This window comes from Strigops habroptila, chromosome 5 (genome assembly GCF_004027225.2).
Source record: "Strigops habroptila isolate Jane chromosome 5, bStrHab1.2.pri, whole genome shotgun sequence".
In the NCBI taxonomy this organism is placed as follows: domain Eukaryota; kingdom Metazoa; phylum Chordata; class Aves; order Psittaciformes; family Psittacidae; genus Strigops; species Strigops habroptila.
In genome coordinates, this window is record NC_044281.2 from 52,796,762 (window position 1) to 52,821,459 (window position 24,698).

General features: G+C 48.5%; 1 protein-coding gene across 1 annotated transcript in view; it reads left to right on the forward strand.

Moving 5' to 3' along the window:
- Window positions 1–7,605: 7,605 nt before the first annotated feature.
- HEG1 (heart development protein with EGF like domains 1) overlaps window positions 7,606–24,698 on the forward strand; it is a 51,711-nt gene continuing 34,618 nt past the window's right edge. The window contains exon 1 of the mRNA XM_030488317.2: window positions 7,606–7,949. Within this exon, the coding sequence (XP_030344177.1) occupies window positions 7,781–7,949 (169 nt within the window). The 5' untranslated portion in view covers window positions 7,606–7,780. The remainder of the gene's footprint in view (window positions 7,950–24,698) is intronic.

A 24,698-nucleotide genomic window follows, 5' to 3' on the forward strand; every position in this document is an offset into this window, starting at 1 on the left:
GAGCAATTTTGGTTGTGTCTGTCCACTGGTGAAACCTCTGCTGGAGGAAGGCACCACGCTGTGCAAGGACCTGGTGAGAGGCTGTCCAGAGTGTTCTGGGGTGCAGGATGGGCCATGCCTCCATATTTCTGGAAAAAGGCAGTCACAGGGCTGACAGTGTGGGATGGCAATAGCTGCTATCGGGGCCTGGCAGCGGAGGAGATGCTCTGCAGAGGTCATCGTTCCAGAGGTTTCTGGTCTTTGGGCTTCATGTGCTGCTGCTGGAGAAACTCTGCCACCTCCTCTGCTGGCACCAGCAGCACAGCAGGAACCAGCTTCCTTCACCACCTGGTAAGTATAGGCACCTGGCCCTTTCCTCTCCTTCTATCTGCAAGGGAGGAATGCATCGCATAGGGCTGGTTTCCTTCCGCTGTTATAGGTTATGAGTAGAACAACTTTTCTGTTTAATGCTTGGAAAGGGACATGCTGATCTTTCCTGAAGTGTTAGCTCTGGTGTAGTTCATGGTAAGAGCGGAGGGAAGCCTTGTTTTAGCACCAATAACCCCACAGACTGAGTAACATTGGAGACTTGATGAGTTAAAGCCAATACGTGTACGCAAGGCTTTGCACATCAAGCCTTTCCAGCAAGAAAGAGCAGTTGCATTGCCAAAGATTGGGGTGTCATGTCAAAAATGTATGTTGCTTCTTTATCACTCTAAATAAATGGGTGAAATTAGGGGTAGGAATCTATCAGCTTCACACTTAGTGATTGAAGGGAAGAAATATTGGTGGGGATTGCTGCTGTGAGTAGGACTGTGAGTAAGCCAGGCTGTAAGTGCAGATGCTGAGGCTTTCATGAAGCTTCAGGTTTCCTGAAGGTGGGTTTGGGACCCAGCTCTGAGCATCATATGTCAAGTATAGATTGCAGTTTGGTTAATGTCATTATGAAAAGGCCCTCCTATCTCCTAAGCCATGTAAGCTTCGTTATCATCTATAATTATTTTCCTTTCAGTTGGAAAACTAATTTTTTTTTCTTGTTATTGTATGAGAAATGAAAATGTTTTGCAATGGGTCAGGGTGTGAAAATGTTTGTTTTTGAGAGAGAAGTGGATGTAACACCTCAGTTCTGTTCCTTTCAAAAACTCCAACTGTAAATCGGTGGCTCTAGTTTTGACGGCTTCCTTTGCAGAGCATATAAGCACAGAAGTCAGGGAAGGATGAATATTTTATTACATGACTTGCAGTATTGCCTGAAAGCTCATGCTGTGTTTGTGATCCCACAGCACAAACAGGTCCAGAAATCAGAATCTTCTGCCTCAAAAACTTGCCACACAAATAGTCAAAACTAAGAATGAGCAGGAGAAAAGTGAAGTTTTATTGTGATACTGGCTGTGAGACAGCTCCTCAGTTGATATAAGTTGTCATCATTCCCCTAGGTCTGCCTGTGTGTCCCATTAGAACTCTGCATGGGGAGAACCAAGCTCCATAGCTTGGCTCAAACCCATCTTTTTTTTTCTCCCCTCTTGGCTTTTTCTTGATTTTTGAGTTTCCTTGGATGGTCTTTGTTGTGTACAAAGGCCAAAAAAATCACACACCTGCCATGATCACTTATTCACAGAAGATAGGGGCCTACAAGGATGCTGGGGAGGGACTCTTCGTCAGGGACTGTAGCGATAGGACAAGGGGGAATGGGTTTAAACTTAAACAGGGGAGGTTCAGGTTGGATGTTAGGAAGAAGTTCTTTACTGTGAGGGTGGTGAGACACTGGAACAGGCTGCCCAAGAAAGCTGTGAATGCTCCATCCCTGTAAGTGTTCAAGGTCAGGTTGGACAGGGCTTTGAGCAACCTGGTCTAGCGGAAGGTGTCCCTGCCCATGGCAGGGGGGCTGGAACTAGGTGATCTTAAGGTCCTTTCCAACCCTAACTATTGTCTGATTCTATGATTCTGTCACCACAGTGCTGTGGTGGCAAAGACTGCTGACAAAATACAAAATTATGCTTCTGTGCATGGCTGAATTCAGACACGGGGGCTCTCTTTGCCACACGAGCTGGTACACTGTCACCCATGCACCTCTGGTTCAAACAGACAGAGTTTCTTAAACATCATCATTCTTACACCTGCAAGGCTGGAAGAGATTTGCTTAATCATGGGAGCCAACCTAGGATTAACATTTAGGTTAGTGGGAAATTGAGGTCATTTGAACTATTGCCATTGCATGGTGAACTTTAGAAAAAGCAATTACTGGGATAAAGGAGAGAAAATTTTGTAGACAACCTATAAATTTGGTAAGTTCATATAAAAGATGTATATAATGGACTTGCCTATATTCTGCAGTGGTGGGTTGCTGAGACCTAGATTTGGCGTAGCATCATTTAAACCTCAGTTGAGGTGAAACCTCAGCAGTAACAGCCCTAAAAGGTCTGCATGAGAGGCAATAGCAGCAAACTGCAGGCTAGAAATAAATAGCTTTAAAACGCATATGGCACAAAAGTGGCTCTTTCCCTTTCCACCTTCTGCTCCTCATGTTTTTTTCTCATGTAATTTTCATGTGCATACCCCCCAATACCTGGGATTTGCCTCTCTTATGCGAGAGCGAATGGAAACATGGGTGCACTCACAGGAACAGCGGTCAAGGAGTGAACCTGTAACTTTATTTGATGCAAGTGTTGCTTGTAAACTTTGGCAGGGGCTTCTTCCTGGATTTTAAGGGCGCTGCTGTGTTTTGCTTAGCTCTGGAATGGCCAGGGTTCTCTTGATGTGCTCCAAACCAGAGCCGGCTGAAAAGGGTCCTAAAAGAAATAAATCACAAATTTAGAGTTGCTTTTTCCCAGCTAGATTTAGATGGCTGATTTTTATATATATATATATATATTTTTTTTTCCCCTCAGAAAATACAGGCTTTACTTCCAGTGACAGGATTCAAAATACAACATAATTTTAATTTGTTGTGCATTTTGCTATGAGTGATGAGAAAAGATCACAAGACCCATATCCATCCTGACCTCCAAATGTCAACTATCTGGAACAAACTGCTTCCAACAAAGCAAGCAGTTCTTGTAAAAATAAATCAATAAAATACCACCCCCCCCCTCCAAAATTTCAAGAAAAATGGTCAGGTACTAAGTGTGTTTTGGATGATTTGGATCCATTAATGGATGGCTTATGACATCGAGAGGAGATGGGGAAGGTAATTAATTACTCTGGAACTATCTGTCCACTTCAGAAACTCAGGACTTTTAATAACAAATTCCAGGAGTAGAAAATATTCACTTTGTACCTTAATTCATCATCAGCTTAAAACTTGTCTGAAGTTTATGAGCCTGATCCAAGTTTTGGACAGATCTGGGCTGAGTTTCAAGGGAGCTGCAGGAGTTTAGCGACATTGACCGGGACAGCGAAAGGCTCCTATAGAACCAGAGAGAAGGGACCAGTCAATGTAATCCTGACAAAATGCTACAGAGATGCCTCTTCTGTACAGACTCCTGTGGGTTTTGGTGATTTCAGCCCAAAACAATGCAGAACTGGGCAAATTCGGTCACGTTTCTAGCCCCTCAATGTGGAGAATGGAAATTGAGGTGGAATAAAAAACCACTATGTTTTCCCTCCCCCAAAGCAAGGTGATGGGTGGGATTCAATTAATCAGTGTATAATATCAATCATGTCTTATATGGTTGTGTTAGAGGCTTCCTATGCTGACGAGGGTTTTGTTTGTTTGCTTTTTTTTAAACTCCTTTGTGTGTTGAATGTGCTGGTTACTTTCAGGTGGAAGAGTTAAATGCATTTTGTACATAATTCGGGGAGACGTTTGAGGTCACAGCCTCTATCAGAAGGATGCTGTGGCATTATTTTACATCAGGCTTTGCCTGGCCCATCCGACTCCTCAGGCACGATTTCATGCGTTTAAATCTCCCATTAGTTTTGTGCTCTCAGAGAGGGAGGGGAGCAGCCCTCAGCCCAGAGCTGCCCTGTAACCAGTATTAGCAGGATGTGGCAGCGAAGCGTGCAGGCATGCCACGGGGATAAACAACTCCAGCACCACATGCGGAAAAGCCAAGTGCTGGTGGCCTTTGCTGCGCGCTGGTGCTCCACACAGCCGCCTTCATCCTGCTGCAGCGCATCCCCCTCCCACTGATGATGCTTCTTCCCCAGCCTCTAAGGAGTGTGTCCTATGTGGCACATGGGTGGCAGGGGTGGTATTCCCACCATACCCTCTGTAGCTCCAATGGATAAAAAAAATACCTACTTAAAAAAAAAAAGAAAGAGAGATTTTTTTCCTCACATTTTCATGTGGCTGTTGGAGCTGGAGCTCAAAAATACCAGTTGTAAATTGACCTCTTCAGTGCAGGGATATTCCTTATGAAGCGGCGAAGGTAGGAATAAAATAACATGGCAGGAAAAAAACACAGTACCTTTAAATTTACAGGCACTAAACCTTGGCAAATTAGGCACCTGGGTGGGGAAGGGATTGCGTTTGGGAAGTTCAAAACTGCCTGATTATTGGTGTTTCCTTTCAAGGTGCTTGTGAATAATGTGTTTCTCATGAATGGAATGATGATGGAGAGCGGAGAGAGATTTTTTTCTGATGATAAATACTGGTCTAAGCACATGGGTTCACACTGTGGGGCTTTCGCTGGGTCTGACGAAGGCATGTGCATCAGAGGCTGCAATGGGCAATCCTCAGCCCCACCGGCCAGCCCGGTGGTGTGTCTTCCTACCTATATTAAGGTGGGATGCATCCAGTTCAAGGGCAGCACAGGGCCCTTTGGTCAGCATTTCCCAGTGCTGGCTGTGCATATGGGTGTATGGTCCTCATGGTCACCCCTGTTGTGGTCAGAAATGCCTTGTTTGGTTCAGAAATGCAGTGTTATGGCAGCTCTGGCAGGTTTAATGACAGTCTGGGAGAGGGTGTTAGTTCCTCTTCCCCCAGGGGGGGTTAGTCTGGGTCTTCACTGCTTTTATAGCCAGCGGCATGGCATGGTGAGTCATGCAATGGATGCACCATAGGGGCACAGGAAGATGGAGCCATTTAATATGGACACTGATTGTTCTTTCAGCAATGTTTGTTTTGTACTTGCCTGCTTCTGCTGTTGCTCTCAATGCTCCTGTTGAGTAAAACAGTAGAAATAATTTGTGGAGACTTTTTTGGAAAAGCATTCAATACCGTGCTTCCTTCTGGTTGGATTTACAGCTTGGGAGGATGCAGTAAGAGCAGGGAGCTGCTATGTGGCTTAGGTGTTGGGGGAGTCTCTTGGGAAAGGAGAACAGAAAGGGATAAGACCTCTAGGCTTGGTGTTAGACCCTCAGGCTTGAGAGTGTGTGGACATGAGAGCATCCATTTCAGGTCAGGGCTGGGTTTGACTTTGATTTGTCTCATGCAGTCCTACTAGGGTTTCTCTGCCTCTGCTGCCTCATCTGTCTCACATAGGTAAAGGATGTAGGAAAGAATCAGGTTTGCTTGCTGGCAAGACTTTTGTTCTAAGGACTAACAAAACTTTCTGAAGAATCATGGTTATTACTGGCATTACTTATTATCTTAGGAATCAGTAACATGGAGTCCTTCATTTTGCGTGTAATGACATCCCCCAGAATTTGAGCTGCTGCTCTGCGCTCTCTGTGCCATCTCCTAAAGTATCAAAATACTTCACAGCTCTTCACCTGAGCTTTAATTCAGTCGCGTGGCATGTTACTTGCTTGTGTATTTGGTATCACCACCGTATCAATGAGGAAGCTTTTTTTTTTACACAACCTATTCCATAAAGAATGGATAAGTTCATTGACGTAGGCCGAAGGAGCCTAAAGATGTCCTGCATGGATCATGCAACTCGGTGGTAAGTGCCTGTGCCTTCTGGGCCACTCAGGTCACCTTATTTGCCAGGACTGGGATGCTTACTTGTATAATTAAAGTGTCATTGGGCTCTGTTGGTGCTTCATGTCCCGAACTGACACTAGCTTGACTTGTTGCTTGAGTTTAAGCAAATCTGAAGCAAGAAGATGCCAGAAAGTTTCAGGAAGTAGAACAGAGAATGGGTTGATAGAGGAATGCCTCGAAGGGAGGAAGGCCCTTTTCCAGGGCTTTCATCTATGTTTATGCAAGCATCAGAGTGAAGCTTTCCAAGTGTGCTTCATGGCAAAGCTGGGCGGGAGGGTGCAGAAAGCACCTGCATGTGGAGAGAAAAGCGTAGGTCCAGGGGAGACCAGGTGGTGTGTCCGGGTAAAGCCGAGCTCATTAATATGCTGGTGTGGGCTCATTAGTGCCACCTTTTGGGTGGAAACAGGCTTTCAGGAGAGTCTGTTATCGGCCACGGACACTGGTTGGTGAAGGGAGAAACGGGGAGTGGGGGCTGCGACCGGCTTTCGTCCTTGGCTGCAGCTATCTGGATGTAGCGTAGCGTCACTTGTCACACTCCTCTGAAAGGTCAGATTCTTCTTTGCTTGTGGAAGTGAAGCCTGACTCTGAAACAGCTCAAGGGAAAAGCAAAGGGCTCAGGAGAGCCTCGGGAGAGGATGGGTTTATGTTCCTGGGGAGGGATAGCTCGGCCGGGATCCTAAACTTGACATATTGTGATGCCAGCAGCCTCAGCGAGGCCCGACTTGCTGCTCTGTGGTGTGGTGTCTCGCAGAACCAGGAGCATGAAATTATGAAAGGGAATTTCAGAACAATGAAGGGAAATCCTTTGCCTCCTGTACAGCCCAGCCTGGGAAATTCACCACGGCAAGAAGCTGCAGCCTCAAAAGCGGCTGCTGGCGTTTAAAAGAGGACAGGTTAGCTTTGTAACCAATAAAAGATTTGAAGTTATTTGTCAAGGACTTGATATCGATGGGAATTCAGTTTGGGTCTATCTAATGCTCACCACACTCATCTGGAAAGAAACTTCTCAATCGTGCGGAGAACGGTCAGGTTTTCATCTGCTTTAGAAGCTGTATTGGTCGCAGCGAGAGACGTGACACAGGACGCAATCGATTGATCGCTGGCTTCATTCCCCGTAGCTCAAAACGATTGCGGGAGTGTAACGGAGCCGATTTCCCCGCAGCCCTGTGCGGGACCCGGGCAGGGCGGCCAGGCAGTGTGCGGGACGCCCTTATTGCAGCCGGGTTGGGTTGTTTCGGCCGGCACCCGCTGACTCCCACCGCGCCTGGGGCCTGGAAAACGAACAGGGCAGCGCTGCCCTGGAGAGCGAAACGCCTTCGGGGGCGATGCGCGGAGAGCGGCCGTGCGGGAGCGGGGGGCCGCTGCGCGGGGCGCGGGACTTCCCCGCTGCCGGCATTTAAAGGCGGTAGCGATAACGCTGTGCGCTAGGGCAGCTTCTCGGCGGTTTGCGGCTGCGGGTGGCGGGCGAGGATCAGGAAAAATAAAGTAAAAGTAAAAATAATTTTAAAAATTAATACTAATGGTAACGATGCTGCTGCTGCTCGCAGCCGGGTGAGGGAGCGGGCGGCCCGACGGCTGCGTGGGGCGGGAAGGGGGGGCCGGCCAGGGGGGGCCGTACGGAGCCGGGCCGTGCCGAGCCGAGCCGCGGCTGGGTGATGTCAGGCTCGAGGAGGAGCCTCCGCCGCCTGCCCTTTTACTTTCGGGCGCCGGCACTTGGCCGCAGGCTGCCGCCGCTGCTGGCCGGCACCCCCCTTACCCCCTCCGCTATGGGCACCCCACACTTTTAAGGCCGGGGCGGCTGCCCTCTGCTCCGCCCCGGGGGGGGGGGGTACGGTGAATTAGTTAAAAATCCCTATTTACGTGGTTATTCATTGCCCCGCTCTGGGCATGTGAACAACCACCCCCCCTTCCCCTCCATCCACCCCCAGCGCCATGCCGGCAGCCTGCACCCTGCTGCTGCTGCTGGGGCTGGGGCCGGTCCTGCCGACCGGGTCGCTGCCCCTCGCTTCCCTACGGCGTCTTCCACCTCCTTCTCCTCCGTCCCGAAGCCGCCTCGGCCGCCCTTGCTCGCCTCCCACCGCGGGACACGCCAGCAGCCTGGGTGAGTGGTTCATGGGGATGGGGTGGGATTTGGTCCCGGCGGTGGAGGGTGGCGCGGGGTCCCACGCACTCTCCACCGCCTCACGACAAGGGTTGCTGAGCATCCCTCTCCCTTTTTAACCTTGCCCAGCCCATCGTGGTACAAGCAGACCCTTTGCTGGGTGAAGGTTTGGGATGGGAATCGTGGGTGGGAAACTTGAAGGCGATCAGAGGAAACTTCATAGAGGAACATGAGGAAGGAGCTGGTAGGTACCAGGGCACAGCCAACATGCAGTCACCCACCGAAATGCTTTCCAGGTGGGAAATTGGTGACTTCTGTAGGTGGTCTTCCTGAGTTGTCTACTGCTCATCTGCAGACATGCCCTCATCTCACCTTAGGTGCTGTCCCACATCCAGGTGTGAGGACAGATACCATCAGCTCTCTATAAATACCCTTTCTCTCTGCGTTGCCTACAGATTGTCAGATTAGTCATGTGTAAAGTAACATTTTTCCTTGCATGCCATATCTACAGTGTCATTATCAGGAGCAATGAGTAGTTTGGTGCTTTATAAATGTTGCTGAATTTGGTTTCAGCACAGGATAAACCATATTTTTTCCCGGAATAAGCAGGGCTCATTTCAAGCGTCACCCGGTAAACTGGTTCACTTACTCGCCGAAGGCAGCACATAGCTCTAAGGATGACAAATTCTTGAGGAGTTTGGAAAGCACTAGGTGTCTGCAGGTGCTATAAGGAAATCCAATACGTTAAATTAGTCCTGTGTAGGTTTTGAATAAATTTTAGGATTTGTTTGCCTGCTTGCGCTTGACTGTCAAATTTCATCTTTTAGTTTCTGATGTGGAGAGAATATCATGCTTTGGTACTTCGGGTTAAATTTACTTTCATGGAGCTGTACAGTTTCAGCAAATGTGACAAAACTACTTTTATAACATTTTAGTTTTCTTCGGAAACCTAGGATGTGCCTTTGTAAGATGTATTTTCACTAGACCAAAAGTATAGTTGAGGATGTCGACTGGAATGTACCCTGCAGTGGACTAGAAAGCTCCTAAGGAACAGCATTTGTGTGAGAGCAACCTGGTGACTAGGATACTGCACCAAAATGAAGGAGCTTTGGGTCTGTTCCCAGCTCAGACACTTCATTGTGCCACTGCAAGTGTCAGTTTGCCCTCCAAACTGGGAGAGAATAATGCTGGTTTACCTGCTATCAACCTTGTGAAGATAAAATCTGCAACCTGCCAGCAAAGTGCTTGCCTATTATTTGATGAGACCTGTGCAAATTCCTCAGCGGACAGAAAAAACTATTTAATTTCATCTCAGCTTTCGATCTTGCATCTTTTCCTGTGACCTTGATGACTCCTGAGAGCTAGCAGAGGAATGCATTTCCTTTGTTAAGAGTCTGAAAAGCTCGAACTATCTGTCCACATGCTGGAAAAGTCATTTGTCTGGCTACCAGTGTCTGGCCGACCAGCTCAGTGGAGGAGGCTTTGCTCCGTGCAGCCCGTGCTCAGCAGCTACAGGTGCTCATGAATTATGTCAACCCTATCCAGAAGGAATGGGGGATGTATCATGAAGAAGTGATAAATAGCCTGGCAGTAGCTCGCTCCCTAGCAAACAGCATCATGATTTACGCTGGGTCCTGACAGCCGCGATTCACTGGCTGTTAGCTACAGCTCTATGCTTGTCATTCATGGGAATTGTTTAGTGTTAGGGGAGCGGGCTGATGGGATCTCCTGAATCAGTCTCAGGTTAAGCTGCAGACACTCAAGACATCCATTTGTCTCACCACTGCTCTTGCCCCTCTGAGATGCTTTTCACCTTTGAAAACACTTGCTTGAAGCAGGGCAGGAAGGGGTGGGGGGGAAAGCATTTCTTGTGAACCCATCACCCCAGCACTACGTGGAAATGAAGATTACACCTCTGTTTGTTTGAAATGAGTCTGAGGTTAGGCAGCAAAAGCCCTTTATCAGGCAGGCTTAGTGAGCAGATGGTGAGGCAGGGGGTGTAGAAATGGGGCTTTTGAGTCTCTCACAAAGCATGGGGTGAGGGAGCGGGACGGGAGGCGGGCTGCCCTGCGGAGCCTCACTGCGTTCCCGGCCTGTCTGCGCCTTGGGCCACATCTGCCTCCCCTCCCTGCCAACGTCACTGTGGGCTTGTCTGGTGGAGAGAGGAGGACAGATGGCTCTCGCATGTTCCTTAAAGTACAGGCTGAACCCGGGGAGAGGAATAGAGGAAAAAAAAAAATAGGTGAAGTAGAAAGCAAGCATGGTGACAGTAAAGTTAAAGCATCGTCAAACCCCTCCATGAAATTCCTCCTGGCAGCTCTTTTACGTGGGCACTGGGCAAGCCGAAGGGCACCGTCTGCTGCCAGCCTGGGTTGGGTGGGGGTTCGGTTACCAGCTCTGTCCTCCTGCAGGTCTCCTTATTTCAGAATTCACATCTGTAACATGGGAATAATTCCAGTGACACCACTGTGACAGTGGAAGTGGCACCAAGCCCCTGACAAAGTCACTTGGGCTGGGGTCTCCCCCTGTTCCTGAAGTGTCCTTTTCCTTTTCTGACCAGCACTGGTGCCCTGCCATGCTGTCCGGCACAGCATGGGGCCACCGGCAATGGGCTCACCATGAGAAGTTGATCTGCTTTTCTGCCATCTATGTCTGTCCTTTCTCCCTCTCTCCTGTGCTAGCTGCTGCCTTTCTTTTCAACTTCCCTGGTGGGAGCCCTGGAAACAAGGTGTGAAATCACCTGAGAGGAAGCAGCTTAGCTTGCAGCAGGGATTTAGGCTGGCTGCTAGAAGGAACTTTTCAATCCTTATGGAGGGGCAGAATCATCTGCATTTATTTATGTATTTTTATAACTTTCTATTTTTGAAACTTTCTGTATGAGGAAGAAGTAAATGTAGGAGCGAGGGAAGAAGATGCTGAAGATGGTTGTTTGCACAAAAGTATGGTGTTGCTTCCAAACCTGCCTCAAATTTCACAGTACGTATTTGTGGCTCCCGGGGGGCAGAAGCCCAGCTCTCTCTGCAGTCATGCTGGTGCAGAGAGGTATAAGATGCCACTGTTTAGTTTTGATATGATTTCAGGTGGCTGTGGGTGGTGCAGGAAGGATGCTTCCTCCCCCTGCAGCACAGGGACAAGGAAGATCACCTCTGGTGCCTCCACACTGCTATCAAAAGACTGATAGGCTGCAGGGTTTTCCTGCCTTGGGCATCTTCGTTGCTTCTTTCTGTGAGCTATAAGTGGATTTGGTTGAACATGCTGTGAACATGAAATCCCTGGAGCTGTATAGATTTAGCCCTGCTCCTTTGGGATATATAATTAAACGGAAAAAAAAAAAAAAAAAAGGGGGGGAAAAAAAGCCTTTCAGAAAAGGAGGGAGATAAGAGATCAGCTTCCCTGCCTGTTCCCCATCCCAAGCCCCTGAAGGCAGCAAGGGTCTTGCGCTAACCAGCTGGGTTTGAATCAGTCTGTAAAAGCACTCTCTGTGATATTTAAGTGGTAAATGAATATGGTCTGAGCTATAATTTTGTAACCCAACTGGCAGGGAGCACATAGTGATGTGTATTGATTTACACCTCCATAAGCAGTGAATGTGAGTTCAAAGCTGTGACCGGGGCACAGCGGGTAAGGGGATAGCTGCTGTAGCTAAAGCCTGTTATCAGGCTCTCTGCAAAGTGTAATTTCTCAGTAGCAAACCATGGGAGCCAGCCCGTGCCCACTCCGCAGGCATTCACAGAGCGCTCTGCTCTGGCTGCCGTCACCACTTCAGAGGGATAATTTAATTTGCTTTAGTTTTCTCTTGTGGCTGGGAGGAGAAGGGAGACAAGGGCGGTTGCTGCTGTGTCTGCAGGGGCCAGTGCCAGCCTTTGCTGGTGCAGGGGTGCCTTCTGTAGGAAATATTATTTTCAGTATTGAAAGTTGCAGATACTGGGAGTTCAGAGGAACGTGGGTTTTCTGGGACAACTTGCTTCCTTCACCTGCTCTTACAGATCCCAATTTTGGGGCTGGCAGTCAGAAACCCTCTGTGGTTGAGCTTCCAAGCTGTTTGGACCCATTGGCCGGCACTGTGGGTGCCCCATCCATGGTAGCTACCATGCCATTTCCAAAATACGGATAGGTAGAGTGGTAGGGCTCAGCTATGGCTGAGCCTGCTGCTTTTTAGCAGCACAAAAATGCTGTCTTCCTGTCTGTGTCTGACTGCTTCAGGGTGGCAGGAGAGGGGCACGGCATGCTGCACCCTGTCCAGCTGCCCCTGCCATGCGTGGGGTGCTCAGGGCAGGGCTGCAACCTCCTCAATCCCCTGAGGAAGTGATCTGGAGCTGGATGTATCACAGATAGCGAGTGTAAACTCTCTGGATTCTGCTTTGCTTTCAATGAGAATCAGTTTCAAGCGAGTTTCTCAGGTTTGGGAGTGAGGAGGGTTTAGGTGGGTCAGGGTCTCCGTGCAGACAAACAGCACTGCTCACACTTGGCTGATCCACTAGAACATGCATGGAGCTCCTCTGGAAAGAGGCATGGCCAGATCCTAGCGCCTGCTGGGGTGTCTTCCTGCTGTTGCAATGGTGCAAAGAAGCTTTCAGGGCAGTTCAACCAGCCAGAGGGTCAGAAGAAAGTGCTCCAAGCGAATTAAAGGTTGGTTGGTTGGTTGTAATATTCCACTGATAATGTCTTCAACAACATCCATAGTCTGTATCTCATGAGCAAGCTCCTCACGAGGCCCTAATACCCCAACCACAGGCCCTGCTATTTACATTCAATTGAAGATGTAGGTCATACAATATGTTTTTTCTCTTTCCTGATCAGCTAAGCATAAAAGGCAGAATCCAATTTTCAGCGGCAGTAGAACCAATTACAAATTCAAATTTTTATTTCTGTGAGCAATTTTGCGACATTTGCATTGTAATTTGGTGCTTCCATAAATATTAGAGTTTCATTTGCTGGGATATTCCTCCAGAGCAGACGCAAGAAGCCACAAGCACAGGCTTTGCGAAAGAATGTAGTCTGTGAGTGCATATGAAGAGAAAATGGTTTTCTCATATGTGGCCACCCTTCCCTGTCACCCGTTTCTGCAGGGGCAGCCGTGAGGGAAGATCATGAGGGGAGAGGTGGGGCGGTTGTGAGGGGAGATTGTGAGGGGACAGGAGGGGTGAGGGGAGGTTCTGAGGGGAGAGGAGGGGCGGCCATGTGGGAAGATCTTGAGGGGAGTGCTGGGGTGGTTGTGAGGGGAGATCATGAGGTGAGAGCAGGGGCAGCCGTGAGGGGTGGCCATGAGGGGTAGGGGTGGTAGCTATATAGTGTGGGCCACTATGAGGGGGCAAAAGAGTTGTGGCTGTGACTGGAAATCATGAGGGGCAGCCGTGAGGGGGGATCAGTTTGCCCTCAGTGACATGGTTTAGTGGTGGCTTGGCAGTCCTGGGGCAACAGTCGGGCTCGATGATGTTAGAGGGCTTTTCCAACCTAGTTGATTCTATGATTCTATATATACAGCTAAGGCATGTACACCCATCACCACATATTTTTGATGCCTAGGTGTTATACCATAACATCTTGCTGCTTCAGCAAGGGGCATGGTTCATTTATGACTCTTTGATTATGCAGAGTTTGCATTCATCCTTTCAGGCTGAAATCATTCGTGTCCGAGGACAAGGAGAGAGCTTTCCCACCCAAAAGGGAAATGATGTTGCATTGCTGAGCGACCAGCCCAAGTAATAATATAATCTTAGAAAAATGCAATTCCCTTGAGTAAAGGAAGCTCTGTAAACTTCAGCTCCTCCAAGCTGTTAGCGTAGCTGTTGCCTGTGCTATAGCAATGCTGCTCTCAGAGCCAGTGCACTGAAGTGCTCAGGAGAGAACAGGGGAAAAAGGGATTGAGAACCAGTTCCTGCTTAAAACGAGGACCTCCAGTAGGATCTGAATACTATGAGGTTTATGTTATACAGACTTTAGGATCGTGGATCACATAATTTCTTTGCTATTAATTTGTTTTTACCTCAGCTGAGTGCACGATGGGGTGATGGTCACCCCTGGTCCTGAAGAGCTTGGAGAAGGGGCAGGCAGAGCCAGAGTAAGCAAAGGGATAAACTGGAGGAAGGTAAAATGATGTGAGGTTTTCACTCACTGGGGTGCTGGGGTCAAAAGTCTGGCTGTGTAAAACCAAGGGATAAAGAGGCTCATTTTTATTGTTGTCAGTGTTTGGGCAAACCCATGCAAGGGAGGAACACATGGTAAAGTTACTCTGTGAGCAATGTCTGTGGTTCGCTGTCTTCTGCTTGCCATGGTGGGTGGCATTAGCATGTGCCATGGTTTATTTTGGGCTTCATGAGCACTGGGTGCATACAGGTCCCATGGCCAGGGCATGGACTAAACCACAGGGACCCTTCTTGGTTTGGGTGCAGCAGCTCCCAAGTCAGACACTCACTGCAGCCTTACGTGCTGGTCTTCATAAAACCTGTAGAAACTTGCTGTCTTGGAGCTCTCTGCCTTCCAGGCTAAATTGTTTTGATGTAGGAGGAGAGACGAAGCTGTTTCAGGAACTTCACCTCTTCAGAAACCAGTATAAAATGCATGAGATAGATAGATACAAAATTGTCTTTTATAAAGTGCCTGAAATGCAAACCCCAATCTATTTCCTATGTCGGAAATATCCTACAAGCTGCCTCTGCTCTCATGCTGCTGCCTGCATTCCCTCGCATGGCTTTGGATGAAGATATTTCCCGTTGCCTGTCCTCTGTGCAGGCAGGGCTGTCGAGGAGGGTTATATCTGTTTCTGCATCCGCTGTGCCCTTGACTTGGAGTAATTTAATAAATAGTTTTGCAGTTGGTTACTTAAGCATATCCCAAGCTGCAGTCAGCATCTCAGCTGTGGGCGAGGAAGTGCTGCTGCCAAAAGTCAGGATCTGTATTGAGAGCCTCCTAAGATTTGGCTGTCTTTCCTTAAAAGCCCGACTCCTAGAGTTGTCATTACAGGAGAATCGCTTAGAGGGTGAGAAAAAGAGCAGCTGGCTACTGAGGTGGTAGATAAAAACCCCTTGAAAACATGAGCTGCAAATCCAGGAGACACACAAGAAGTCCAGGTTGGCTGTGTTTAACAATACTACTAGTTCAAAACTGATCCAGAGCTTTTGAGTCCAGGCAGAGAGGCCGTTTCAGACAGTTCTGCTTGGCAGGGCTCTGCCTGTGTGTCTGCAGGAGAAGTGCAACCATCTTAATCGGCTTGCTTTGCCAGGAAAAGAGAGGGTGTGCAAAGAAGTGCAGGGCAATGCAGCAGGGGAATTGGGTACAAATCCAGTTGTTTTGTGTCCAGCTGCCTGAATACCTTGTGCAAGCGCCTTGGCCTTAGCAGATTGACTCCACTGGGAGAAGCAAGCTCCATCTGCCTTTTCATTCTTTGTAAAGATGTGAAGCTACAAGGACTTTTAAAACTGCTTTTGCAGTGTCGTGGCTGTGGTCTGGCCAGTTTAAGCTGTTTGAGGATGACCCTGTCACTGGCAATGTGACCAAATGCTGCAGGTTCTTCCCTTTGCCCATCCGCATGTGTACCCTGTCTTGCGGTCCCAAGTCAGTGCTTGCAAAAAGTCCTCTGGAAATGCCATGACCTTTGTGATCCTTTCTCCAAGGCAAATATGGAAATGTTTGAGAGGCCTTTTTTCACAATGGGTAGATGGCAACAAGGATCTTGCAGCTGAAGTTTGGGAGAAAATATGCTTTTTTAACCCTGGGCTAAGTTAGCTTTGAGATTAAATCAGCTGGGAAAGGAGTGAGAAGGAATTTGAAGTGGTCTGGTAGAAAGTTGTGCAAAGTGTGCCTGAATGGTTAACTGGGCAGGGTTAACTGTTGTCCCAAGGGTGCAGCCCAGGCTGCATCTCCCAGAGGACATCGTGTTGCACACATATGTTCAGGGCATTTTTCTCAGCATTTTTCAGCGTGCTGTGATGGCAGAGGTTTTAAAGGCTGTTACAGGAATCAGTCTGACCTCTTGCCTCTATAGCCAAGCAGACATCATTGCCATTTCCATCCCCAGAACCACCCCCAGATTCCCTCAGGGATCTCCAGACCATGGAAGAAACCCTGTGCAGGAGTTTTGGGCTGATGGGCAAGCTCCTTTGGGTTACTGGGGCCAAAAGAGGGCTCTATTTTTCTTGAAGAGCACGCTAAAAGGCTCTTCTGCATCTGCAGTGACAAGAGAATTTGGTTCAATAGAGCACAATCATCCACGTCACTGCTTGTTAGGATGCTGGCGTTAACACCCTTCCTCTTGTGGAAAATCTCTCAAGCCCTGAGGGCTGGCATGAAACGTCGTGTTCTGTTGAACTTCTCTGAAGCGGTTTGAATCACACTAAGTTGAAGATTTGGCTTCCATATATTATCAGAAGAATACCTTCTGTGATGGCCTAGCAGGAGGCTACTGCTGCCCACCCAGTATGGCAGGATCTGTTCTGGGGGGAGGACAGCACTTTTTGGAGTATGTATAAGTTGGGGAGGTGGAGGTTGAAGTTGAGATATTTGAGAGGTTTTTCATTTGGCTTTGGTTTCGAGCGCTCTATAAAAGCAAAAGGCAGGTCTAGAAGGGATCTCAAGACATCTCCCAAGGGATTTCAAGATGTCTCCTCTTACGGGATCACCCCAGAAGATGTTTATCTATCTGACATGTTTTAAAAAATTTACTCCGCAGAAGGGTTTCACAGCATCTCCAAATAGCTGTCTTGCTACGTCCGTGCCATTATAGGTAAGAAAACACTTTCTTATCGGGGAAACTGTAGCAGCCAGTAGTTAAATCTTCTGCAAAGAAAGATATCCCATAGAAGTGGTGGCCAGGTTTGACCCTGCATAACTTGTAAGATCTCACAAACTGACAAGGTAATTTATCAATCTGGGGAGGTAACACAAAAGGTAACACTGTGTATTGAACTAATACCCCTGTGATGGGAATGAATTTCCAGGAGTGGAAACAGCAGCAAACCAACTGCGCATGATTTGCTTTCCTTGTCAATTGGAATCAAGGACCCTGATTGTGGAGCATAATACTGCCCTTGTAACTCAGCCTTTATCTTTGTGCTGGAGCTGGATATAATCGTATCTGTGTCTGGAGGGACAAGGAGAAGGGTTTCAGTAGCTGGTGCTCACAAAGGCATCTTTAGAAAGCTCCTTACCCCTGGTACAAGCTTGGAAGAGCTTAAAGGAAAATACCCCTGAGTAGCTTCAGGCATTTGAACAGTCATCATTGTTTGATTCAGATTCAGTTACACGACTAACATCTAAATGTTAATTCTTTTTAGGACATTATCAGCTCTTTCAGCAAACAGAGAATGGGGCTGCAGTATTAGACTTGCAGCCAACTCTGTAGATAAAAGCCCTTTAAAAGGATGTTTTTTAGGAGGGAAACTTGATCAGAGAGTGCACAAATAGTCATGAAGATGGTCTTTTCTGAAGGACATAGATCAAATATGAAGCATGAGGAAAGCCAAATGATGACCAGGAGGTTTCTGACCTGGACAATAAGAGTACCAGCCATTTTGTGGCTTCTGAGAACAGTCCATACTGCGCAGACAGAGATCCTTATAATCCTGTCCTGCAAATTGCTTGTATGCCTGGAAATTGCATGGTGCTGGGTAAGCCACATCACATGCTAGGTTAAGACAGAAGTTGATGGTCACTTGATGGCAAGAACATGCCAAGACAGTCGGTGTGAGATGGCTCTGTGCTGGGTAATATGGGACAGTGTCTGGGCAGATGGGGTTTGGGTGGAGATTTCTGGCCTCTTGATCTGCTGCGCTGCCTTGTTTATCACATAGTGCCTGTATGCATCAAGGTAGGCTGTTGACCTGACCCTGTCTCCCTGTGCGTCCTCGCTGACAGCTCAGAGGGTGACAGCCCAATCCTACCCTTCCCCATCACCCATTTTCACTGCTGGCTGCAGGGCTCAGATGCAGGATGCCTGCTGCAGAGCAGAGACCTGCACGCAGCCGGAAGAAGGCGTCTTGTTTTCAGCCTCCCCAAAACACATGCAGAAAGGCACTGGAAATGGTAAATCCCTTCCTCCCCGGTTCTCAGAAAGGAAACGTGTGACTGCAGAGGCAATGGGAGAGAGGTGATGGGGCAGTGGGAGGGATGCCTGCTCCAGCTGCCCCAGGGCATGCTGCTCTTCCATGGTGACAGTGGTGACCAGCTGGTGGGTGCCAGTGTGGAAGGACCTGGCTTGTTCCCTGGAAGAAAGAGGTCTGGCGCCATCCTGAGAGCTGCCACCACCACTTCCGGCAGCAGATCGGTGCGGTGTCATCTAGGAAATGCGATTTAGATCATCATCCTTTTGCAGCGGATGGGGGAAGGGAGGTGGGGGCCTTTATCTCTTCTGGGGATTAATTTCTCTTAAGCTGCTTTATTTTGTTGCCAGTTTGCTTTTTTTCTCCATCCCCTCCCAAGTCTGACCATCTCTTGCTGGAAGAATAGGAGCCACAAGAGCATCCATGGTTTCCACTGCCATGACACCGTGCCTTGCATCCCACCTTCAGCTGGGCTACTGTCAGTTTTCCTCTGGGAGGGGCTTGGATTTCGCTAGTCTACAAGGAGGGAAGAATCCAGCGAGCTTTGAATCTGTGTGTCACCAAGCTGCATCCATCCGTTGGTAGCCTTGTGATCTTCCTGCATCTGAGAGGACCCTTCATCCCGCTCATCCCCACTGTGTTCTTGAGAAGTTGCTCAGTTCACAGGTTGGTCATAATTTCTGATGCAGTCACTGGTCAGCAAAGCTCTGTGGCATGTGGTTTAGCATTAAGCACAGAGAATAGTTCCCCAGGGAGCTCTTCTTAAGAGCATTGCTGGAGCTCTGATCAAGATACTTGGACCAAAGCCCACCCTGCGGTGATGGGCAGCATCACTCGGCCTCAAGGGACCCGTGGCAACCCCTGGCTGCTCCCAGCGTGGCCTTTCAGTGTGACAGCACCTCTTTTCCTACTCCCTCCTCCACCTTCCCAGTATTTACTGTCCCCTCCTGGCTGTGGGAAGCAGCCCCTGGGCTCAGACCACTTTGAAGCAGGGACCTGTGGTTTTGTTTCCAGAGTCTGACATGAAAATACAGCCTTGTTTTCTTCTGGGTTTGCAAAGGGCCAGAATCCTCAGCTTCTGGAGCGGATGGCTCCTGCTATATGCTTGCTTCACAACTGCCAGGCATTGCTTTTCGATGCATATTGAGGTTTTATGCAGAAGAATCTGTTTCAGCCCATAGTTCCTGTGGGTTTAAGCACAATCCCAAATAACCACAAACAGCAATAGTTTTTTGGGTGGTGGGTTTTTTGTTTTTGTTTTTGTTTGTTTTTTTTTTTTTTCCCTGCAAGATCCATTTAAGTCAAATACAAGCCACTGAGCTTATATTGTAGTAAATAAGCTACACAGACTGACTTTGGTTATACATGAGGTCAGGCAGAATGAGCTAATGCTCCCTTTTGGAATTGAAATTAAACTTTTCAGAAAGCAAAATTTCATCCTGCAGCTTCTAACGCCTTTCCTTACAGAGGGGCTGCACAGTTCTCTGCACCTTATGGGGCTGCTCAGCCCCTTATCACCAAGATACAGCCCTGCTTGGAGGCAGTTTTCTCATATTATCAGTTTAAATGAGCACAGGCAGCTGCTGGGGGCATATGATGGCACGAGAAAGCCATATCATGGATTGTGATGCCCTGGTTAACATGCAAATGGTAATTAATCTCTCCATAGCAGCAGCGGGCTAGCTTCCCTGGAAATATTGTCCCATGCATGATTTTTACCAACTACAAACTTTGCAGAAAAATTACAGGTTTACGGAATTATTTACGTGAGAGCCCTAAAGAAAAGTCGTGTTAGAAATTAAGTCTGATTTGTGCTTACAAAAGCCGGCAGCGGCATCATCCTGCGCTCTCCAGCCCTGTTTCTTTCCACTTAACCAGCACTGCACACACTGCCATGACTTTTTTCCTTTTTTTTTTCCTCTTTCTTTTTTGCAGCCAGGATGTTTTTTCTTGCCTTTTTATTGTTCCAGTGACCTAGCAACTCCACTCTGGTGGAGCCCTGCCAGGAGACTTCCTCCCCGAGCCGTCTGACAGTCTCCAGCAGCACTGCCCTCAGAAGGGAGCAGAAGTTAAAATGACACCGGGCTGGGTCCCTGCGTGGCTTTTGCTCTGGCTTTGCGAGTGCCAGCGAGGGTACCACTGCCTTCCCACTGGGCAAAGCTTCCAGTGGGCTTTAAAAACCTGGGAAGAGGAAGGAGAAGTGCTGCATGATGGTCATGTTTTCTGAAACCTTCCTGCAGGCCATTACAGAAAAGCCTGGTGCTGGGATTTAGCGTTTGGGATCCGTGGTGCAGTCAGGGTGGTTGGAGACATTTCAGCATTGCAGGGTGGTAGGAGAGGGGAAGGGGAGGAGGTCTGAGTGCTCAGATTGCTGTACCATTCAGGAGATTTCTTTTGGCTTATTTTTATTAATATTTACTGAAAACCGAGAGAAAGAAATCCCTTTGGTGAGTGCTCCTGGGCCCATCAGCTGGTGCTGGGGCAGAACTGCCTTCACACCCCCTGGGGCTGCAGGGGCTTTTCTCACATTAACACTAGGAGGCAACACTGGAGGGGACACTTTTGAGGTAGAATATAAATAAGCTGGCAAGCAAGCAAATGCAGCTAATTTGGGCTTTCTGCTCAGGAAAGGCAGCAGGGACACTGATCCTGGGGCCCTGTGCGGCCTCTCTGGGGCTAGAGGCTTGGTCCCCTCTGCACTGGCTATATGGATGGATGGATTGGGATTTTAGTGAAGCCTTGGTTACAAGGGTTTTTAGGAGTATCAGTAGCTGTAAGACAGCTTATCCTTGTTGGAAGTGGACTTACATTTGTATGTCTTTTCCAAAGACTTGACAATACAACAGGAGCTTTTTTAATAATTCAGTTGCCAAAAACTATTTAAAAACAAAAGCTCATGAGAAGAGGTTTAAGGTGCTGCTTTGAGCCCTAGGCTGGTGGCTTCCAGGCAGCATGGGTCCATGAGGTCCCAGGGATCTCTGGATTGAACCCAAACTATCCAAGAAAGACAAGTGGGGGTTTCATAGGCTTGACCTGGTGATCTAAGAATCTGCACCTCCCCAGGGAAATGTTTAGGACACCAAAATTAAGAGGTTGGAAACCACTGGTTAAGCAGGACAATATCCTGTCCCTGCACTGTGCAGGTTTTATCCCTAGTTGCAGGTGGGCTGTATGCATGCATCCCATGCTTTTAGAAACAACCAGGAGTTTCTATGTGCTCTATTTTGGAGTACTTGTTTTTCTGCTTTGGAGTAATGCTCTTAGGAGCAATAATTGGATCCTTTCTATTTTCTTATGGCATCTCTGAGCATCAGGCTCTGGGATCATGAAAAAAAGAGTAGGAAGCAAAAATGACCTTTAACGTCCTCCGTGGTTTTACAGATCCCAGAGGGGAGGTGGTGTGGAAGTGCAGTGTGTTTTTATCTCGTAAAGCAGCGCTGCAAGCGAAGTGCCATGGCCTTGCATAAGTGAGGCTGAGGATGATGCCAATGTCCCCAGCGCCTTGGGCATCCATTACCCATAATGGCCAGGTAGGCATTAACCTGGACCTTGGCAATCAGAACTTGCAGGGTCTGCTGCTGGCATTAAGCCCTCGTCATCTTTCTCAAGCTGGCATATTAAAGCTCCAGTCACATTTGGTGGCTGCATAAATCCTTTGTATTATGGTTAAAATGATTTAAAGTCCTGCAAATTGTTGTCCTGCTCTGTGTGGGACTTGGTGGGGAGAGGACAAGGGGCACAAGGATCAGACCAAGGCACTGCGGGGGAATGTGTTTATAGGGTACTCCATGCAAACTGAGCCCCACAGCAGGGCAGGAGGTAATGGCAGGGCTTTTGCACCTCTTCCCCATCCACCCGCTCTCGTCCCCTTTCTTTGTCCAGCCCAAATAATCCCTTTTATTAATATCAAAAGAATTAGCAGAAAAGGGTTGACCACATGTGGTTAAAACCCTCTTGCATTCTTCCTGTGCTTAGTCCACATGAGGGACCTTCCCCGAGCAATATTGTCAGCGTGTTTACGCTCAACTGACCTGTCTCAAGTATGAAACTTTTTTTCAAGCTCCATTTCAGCCCCCCCGCATCCCCTGCCTTCTCGAACTACTTCTTTCAGGGCAAGAACAAGGAAGGAAACTGAAAATCCCAGAGAGCCCTGGACGGTCCAGATTTAGGGCTGTAGCTTTTGTTCGCACAAACTCACTTGGCTCCTAACCGGCCTCCACCCATGATCCCAACATCCGCAGCAGCCGTTCAAAACACGGCGCAGAGCCTGGCCCTGTCCCCGGCGGGGACCGGCAGCCACCTGTGCCCCCCTCTGTGGGGCCGGCAGCCCTGGCTTTGCTCCCCGCTTCTTCTCCCTCACAGCATGCCTTTCTTCCTAACCCTTCCCTACAGCCCACAAGGAGTTTTCGAAGTTGAGATGAGTTTTTTTCCCTCCGTGAGCCTTGGATGATGTTAAGATTATGCAACGTTAACAGATGTGGGCTTTATAATTATAGCTGTCTGTCCTCGGGAGGAGCCTGCTTTAGCTTCACGCGTGCTCGGCTCAGCATGGGATGCTCCTGGGATGGCCGTAGCCCTGGCAAAGCAGCTGCTGCATGGGCGACCATACCAGAAATGGTCCCCAGGGAATGGGGGACCATACCCTCTTCAGGAGGGACTGCTCTGGGGTGAAAGGCTGCTCTGGGCAGGCAAGCAACCACTCTTGGTTTTCCTGGTGTGCAAACAGATTCAATGTGTGTTCCCCAGTCAGGGCAGTATTTTTCTGCCCTTTGAGGAGAAAAGTCCCTTCTGCAGGAAAGCAGTGAGGCTGGGATAGCTCATGGTGAGCCCTGGCTGGCTGCAATACTCCTGCCAAATGCTGTCTGCAGGGATCCTGCTCCCTTGGCATTAGCAGGATGCATTCCTCCTTACTCCCTGTCCTGAAATGTCCATGAGCGACCACAGCTGCTAATGAAGACTAGCAGTATTGTGTTGTGGTGGTGTGCTGTCCCATGGTTGAGCCTTGAGCATCACCATGACATTGCCCCAGCAGCAGCCACCTTCTGGACAGGGCAATGCCTGTGTTGGACCCAGGGATGGAGACAGAAAATGGCTGGTCCAAAAGGGATTTTTCAGGAGTCTCACAAGGTAGACATCCAGCCGGGCTGCCAGGAGCAAGCCCAACGCCTCGAGAAATCAGCTGGAACTTGATCTGTTTATCCTGGCTGCATTATAACTCAGCTCCCAGCAAGCTGCGGACTTGTTATGCTTGCGAAAGAAAAAAGTAACTCCAAGCCTCGACCTGTCTGGTGAGTATCACTGCTAGTTTTAACTGGGAAGAAAAACACCGGTCCAGCGGGCGGCAGGAGGGTTTTGTGCTGGAAGTCAAATATTTCTCGATGGCTATGGCTGCATGGAGTTAAACCGTGGAAAGCAATTGCCAGCTTAGGCGTGACAAAATTCTTAGTGACATATCAGTACCCGAGCTAAAGGGCCACCCTGCTTTAAACCTTTAATGCATCAGGGGAGGCCGGATGGTCCCACATGTATTTTTTTTTTTTTGCAAGATGTTTGCCTCTGGTCCATCCACTCCAATGGGGGGTTGTCTTTGAAGGCTGATTTCTGCAGTCAAGTCAAAGAGGAGATTGCACTTGTCTTGCACTTCTGGCAGGCTTGATGGTGGTGTGATGAGCTGAGGTTTCATATCTGTTTTGTTGAACAGCCTGATTGTTTTCAGGTTTCCTCACTACATGCTGTAGGTTTGATTGTTGAGCACAGCTCATGCTCTTTGCCCACCGAAAAGGGGGCTTGAGCCTGTCCTAGCACGAGGTTTTCCTCCCTCACTAGGACCTGGCATACCCTGTAGGGCAGAGTTAAAAGTGCCAGATGACTCCAACAAGCCTGTGTAAATAATACCTTCTTATTCAGCCCATCCACTTTCTGGCTGCACTCAAAGCCAGGTTTGCTGGCGCCCATGATAAGGGGAAGGGCTTTCCTTTTGGTTTATTCCCAGCAGCTCTGCAGAGCCAAAAGAGGATAGAGAAAACTCCAAGGTGGATTTGTAGGGTGAACAACAACCAGATAAGCAACCAGCAGCATTTTGCTTTTGAACTGGTTGCATTCAATCAAGGGTCATAGCGGAAGGTACTGCTTGTTGGCATCTGCAGGGTTATTTTTAAGAAGTGGCAATTAAATGCCTTGCTGTGGTGCCCCGCTATATATTTTAGTGTGCCTTGCTGGAGCCCTTGTTGACAAATGACTTGGCAACATGAGAAAGCAAATTTCCCTTTGTCTGTACTCATCCCCTAAGGATTTCTTTGAGCATCTGCCGCTTTGCCTTCTTTCTTCTGGCTGCTGAGGCACAGTAAGCATGGGTTGCACAGCTGAAAGCTTTTAGCGAGAGAGGAACGGAAAGAAATTCAATGCACCATCCTCCAGCACACCCAAATTTTTCAGGGCTGCTATAAATGGACTTGTGGGCTACAATTACAGGCTGGATATTGGTTTGCAAATGAAAGTGGCAAGCGTCCCCTGCAACTTCACATCCCCTCATCCAAATGGCAACAACAAGCAGCTTGTTAGATGGGACAGGAGGTGGCTCACAGCAGGCTCCAGATGGCAGCAGCTGCTCAGTGTGCTTGGCAAGGTGGGCATCACAGCCATGGCTAGGGCTGTCAGTAAAGGCACCCGAGGGGCTCTGCTCCACTGCAGCTCTTGTCTCCTTGGACCTACT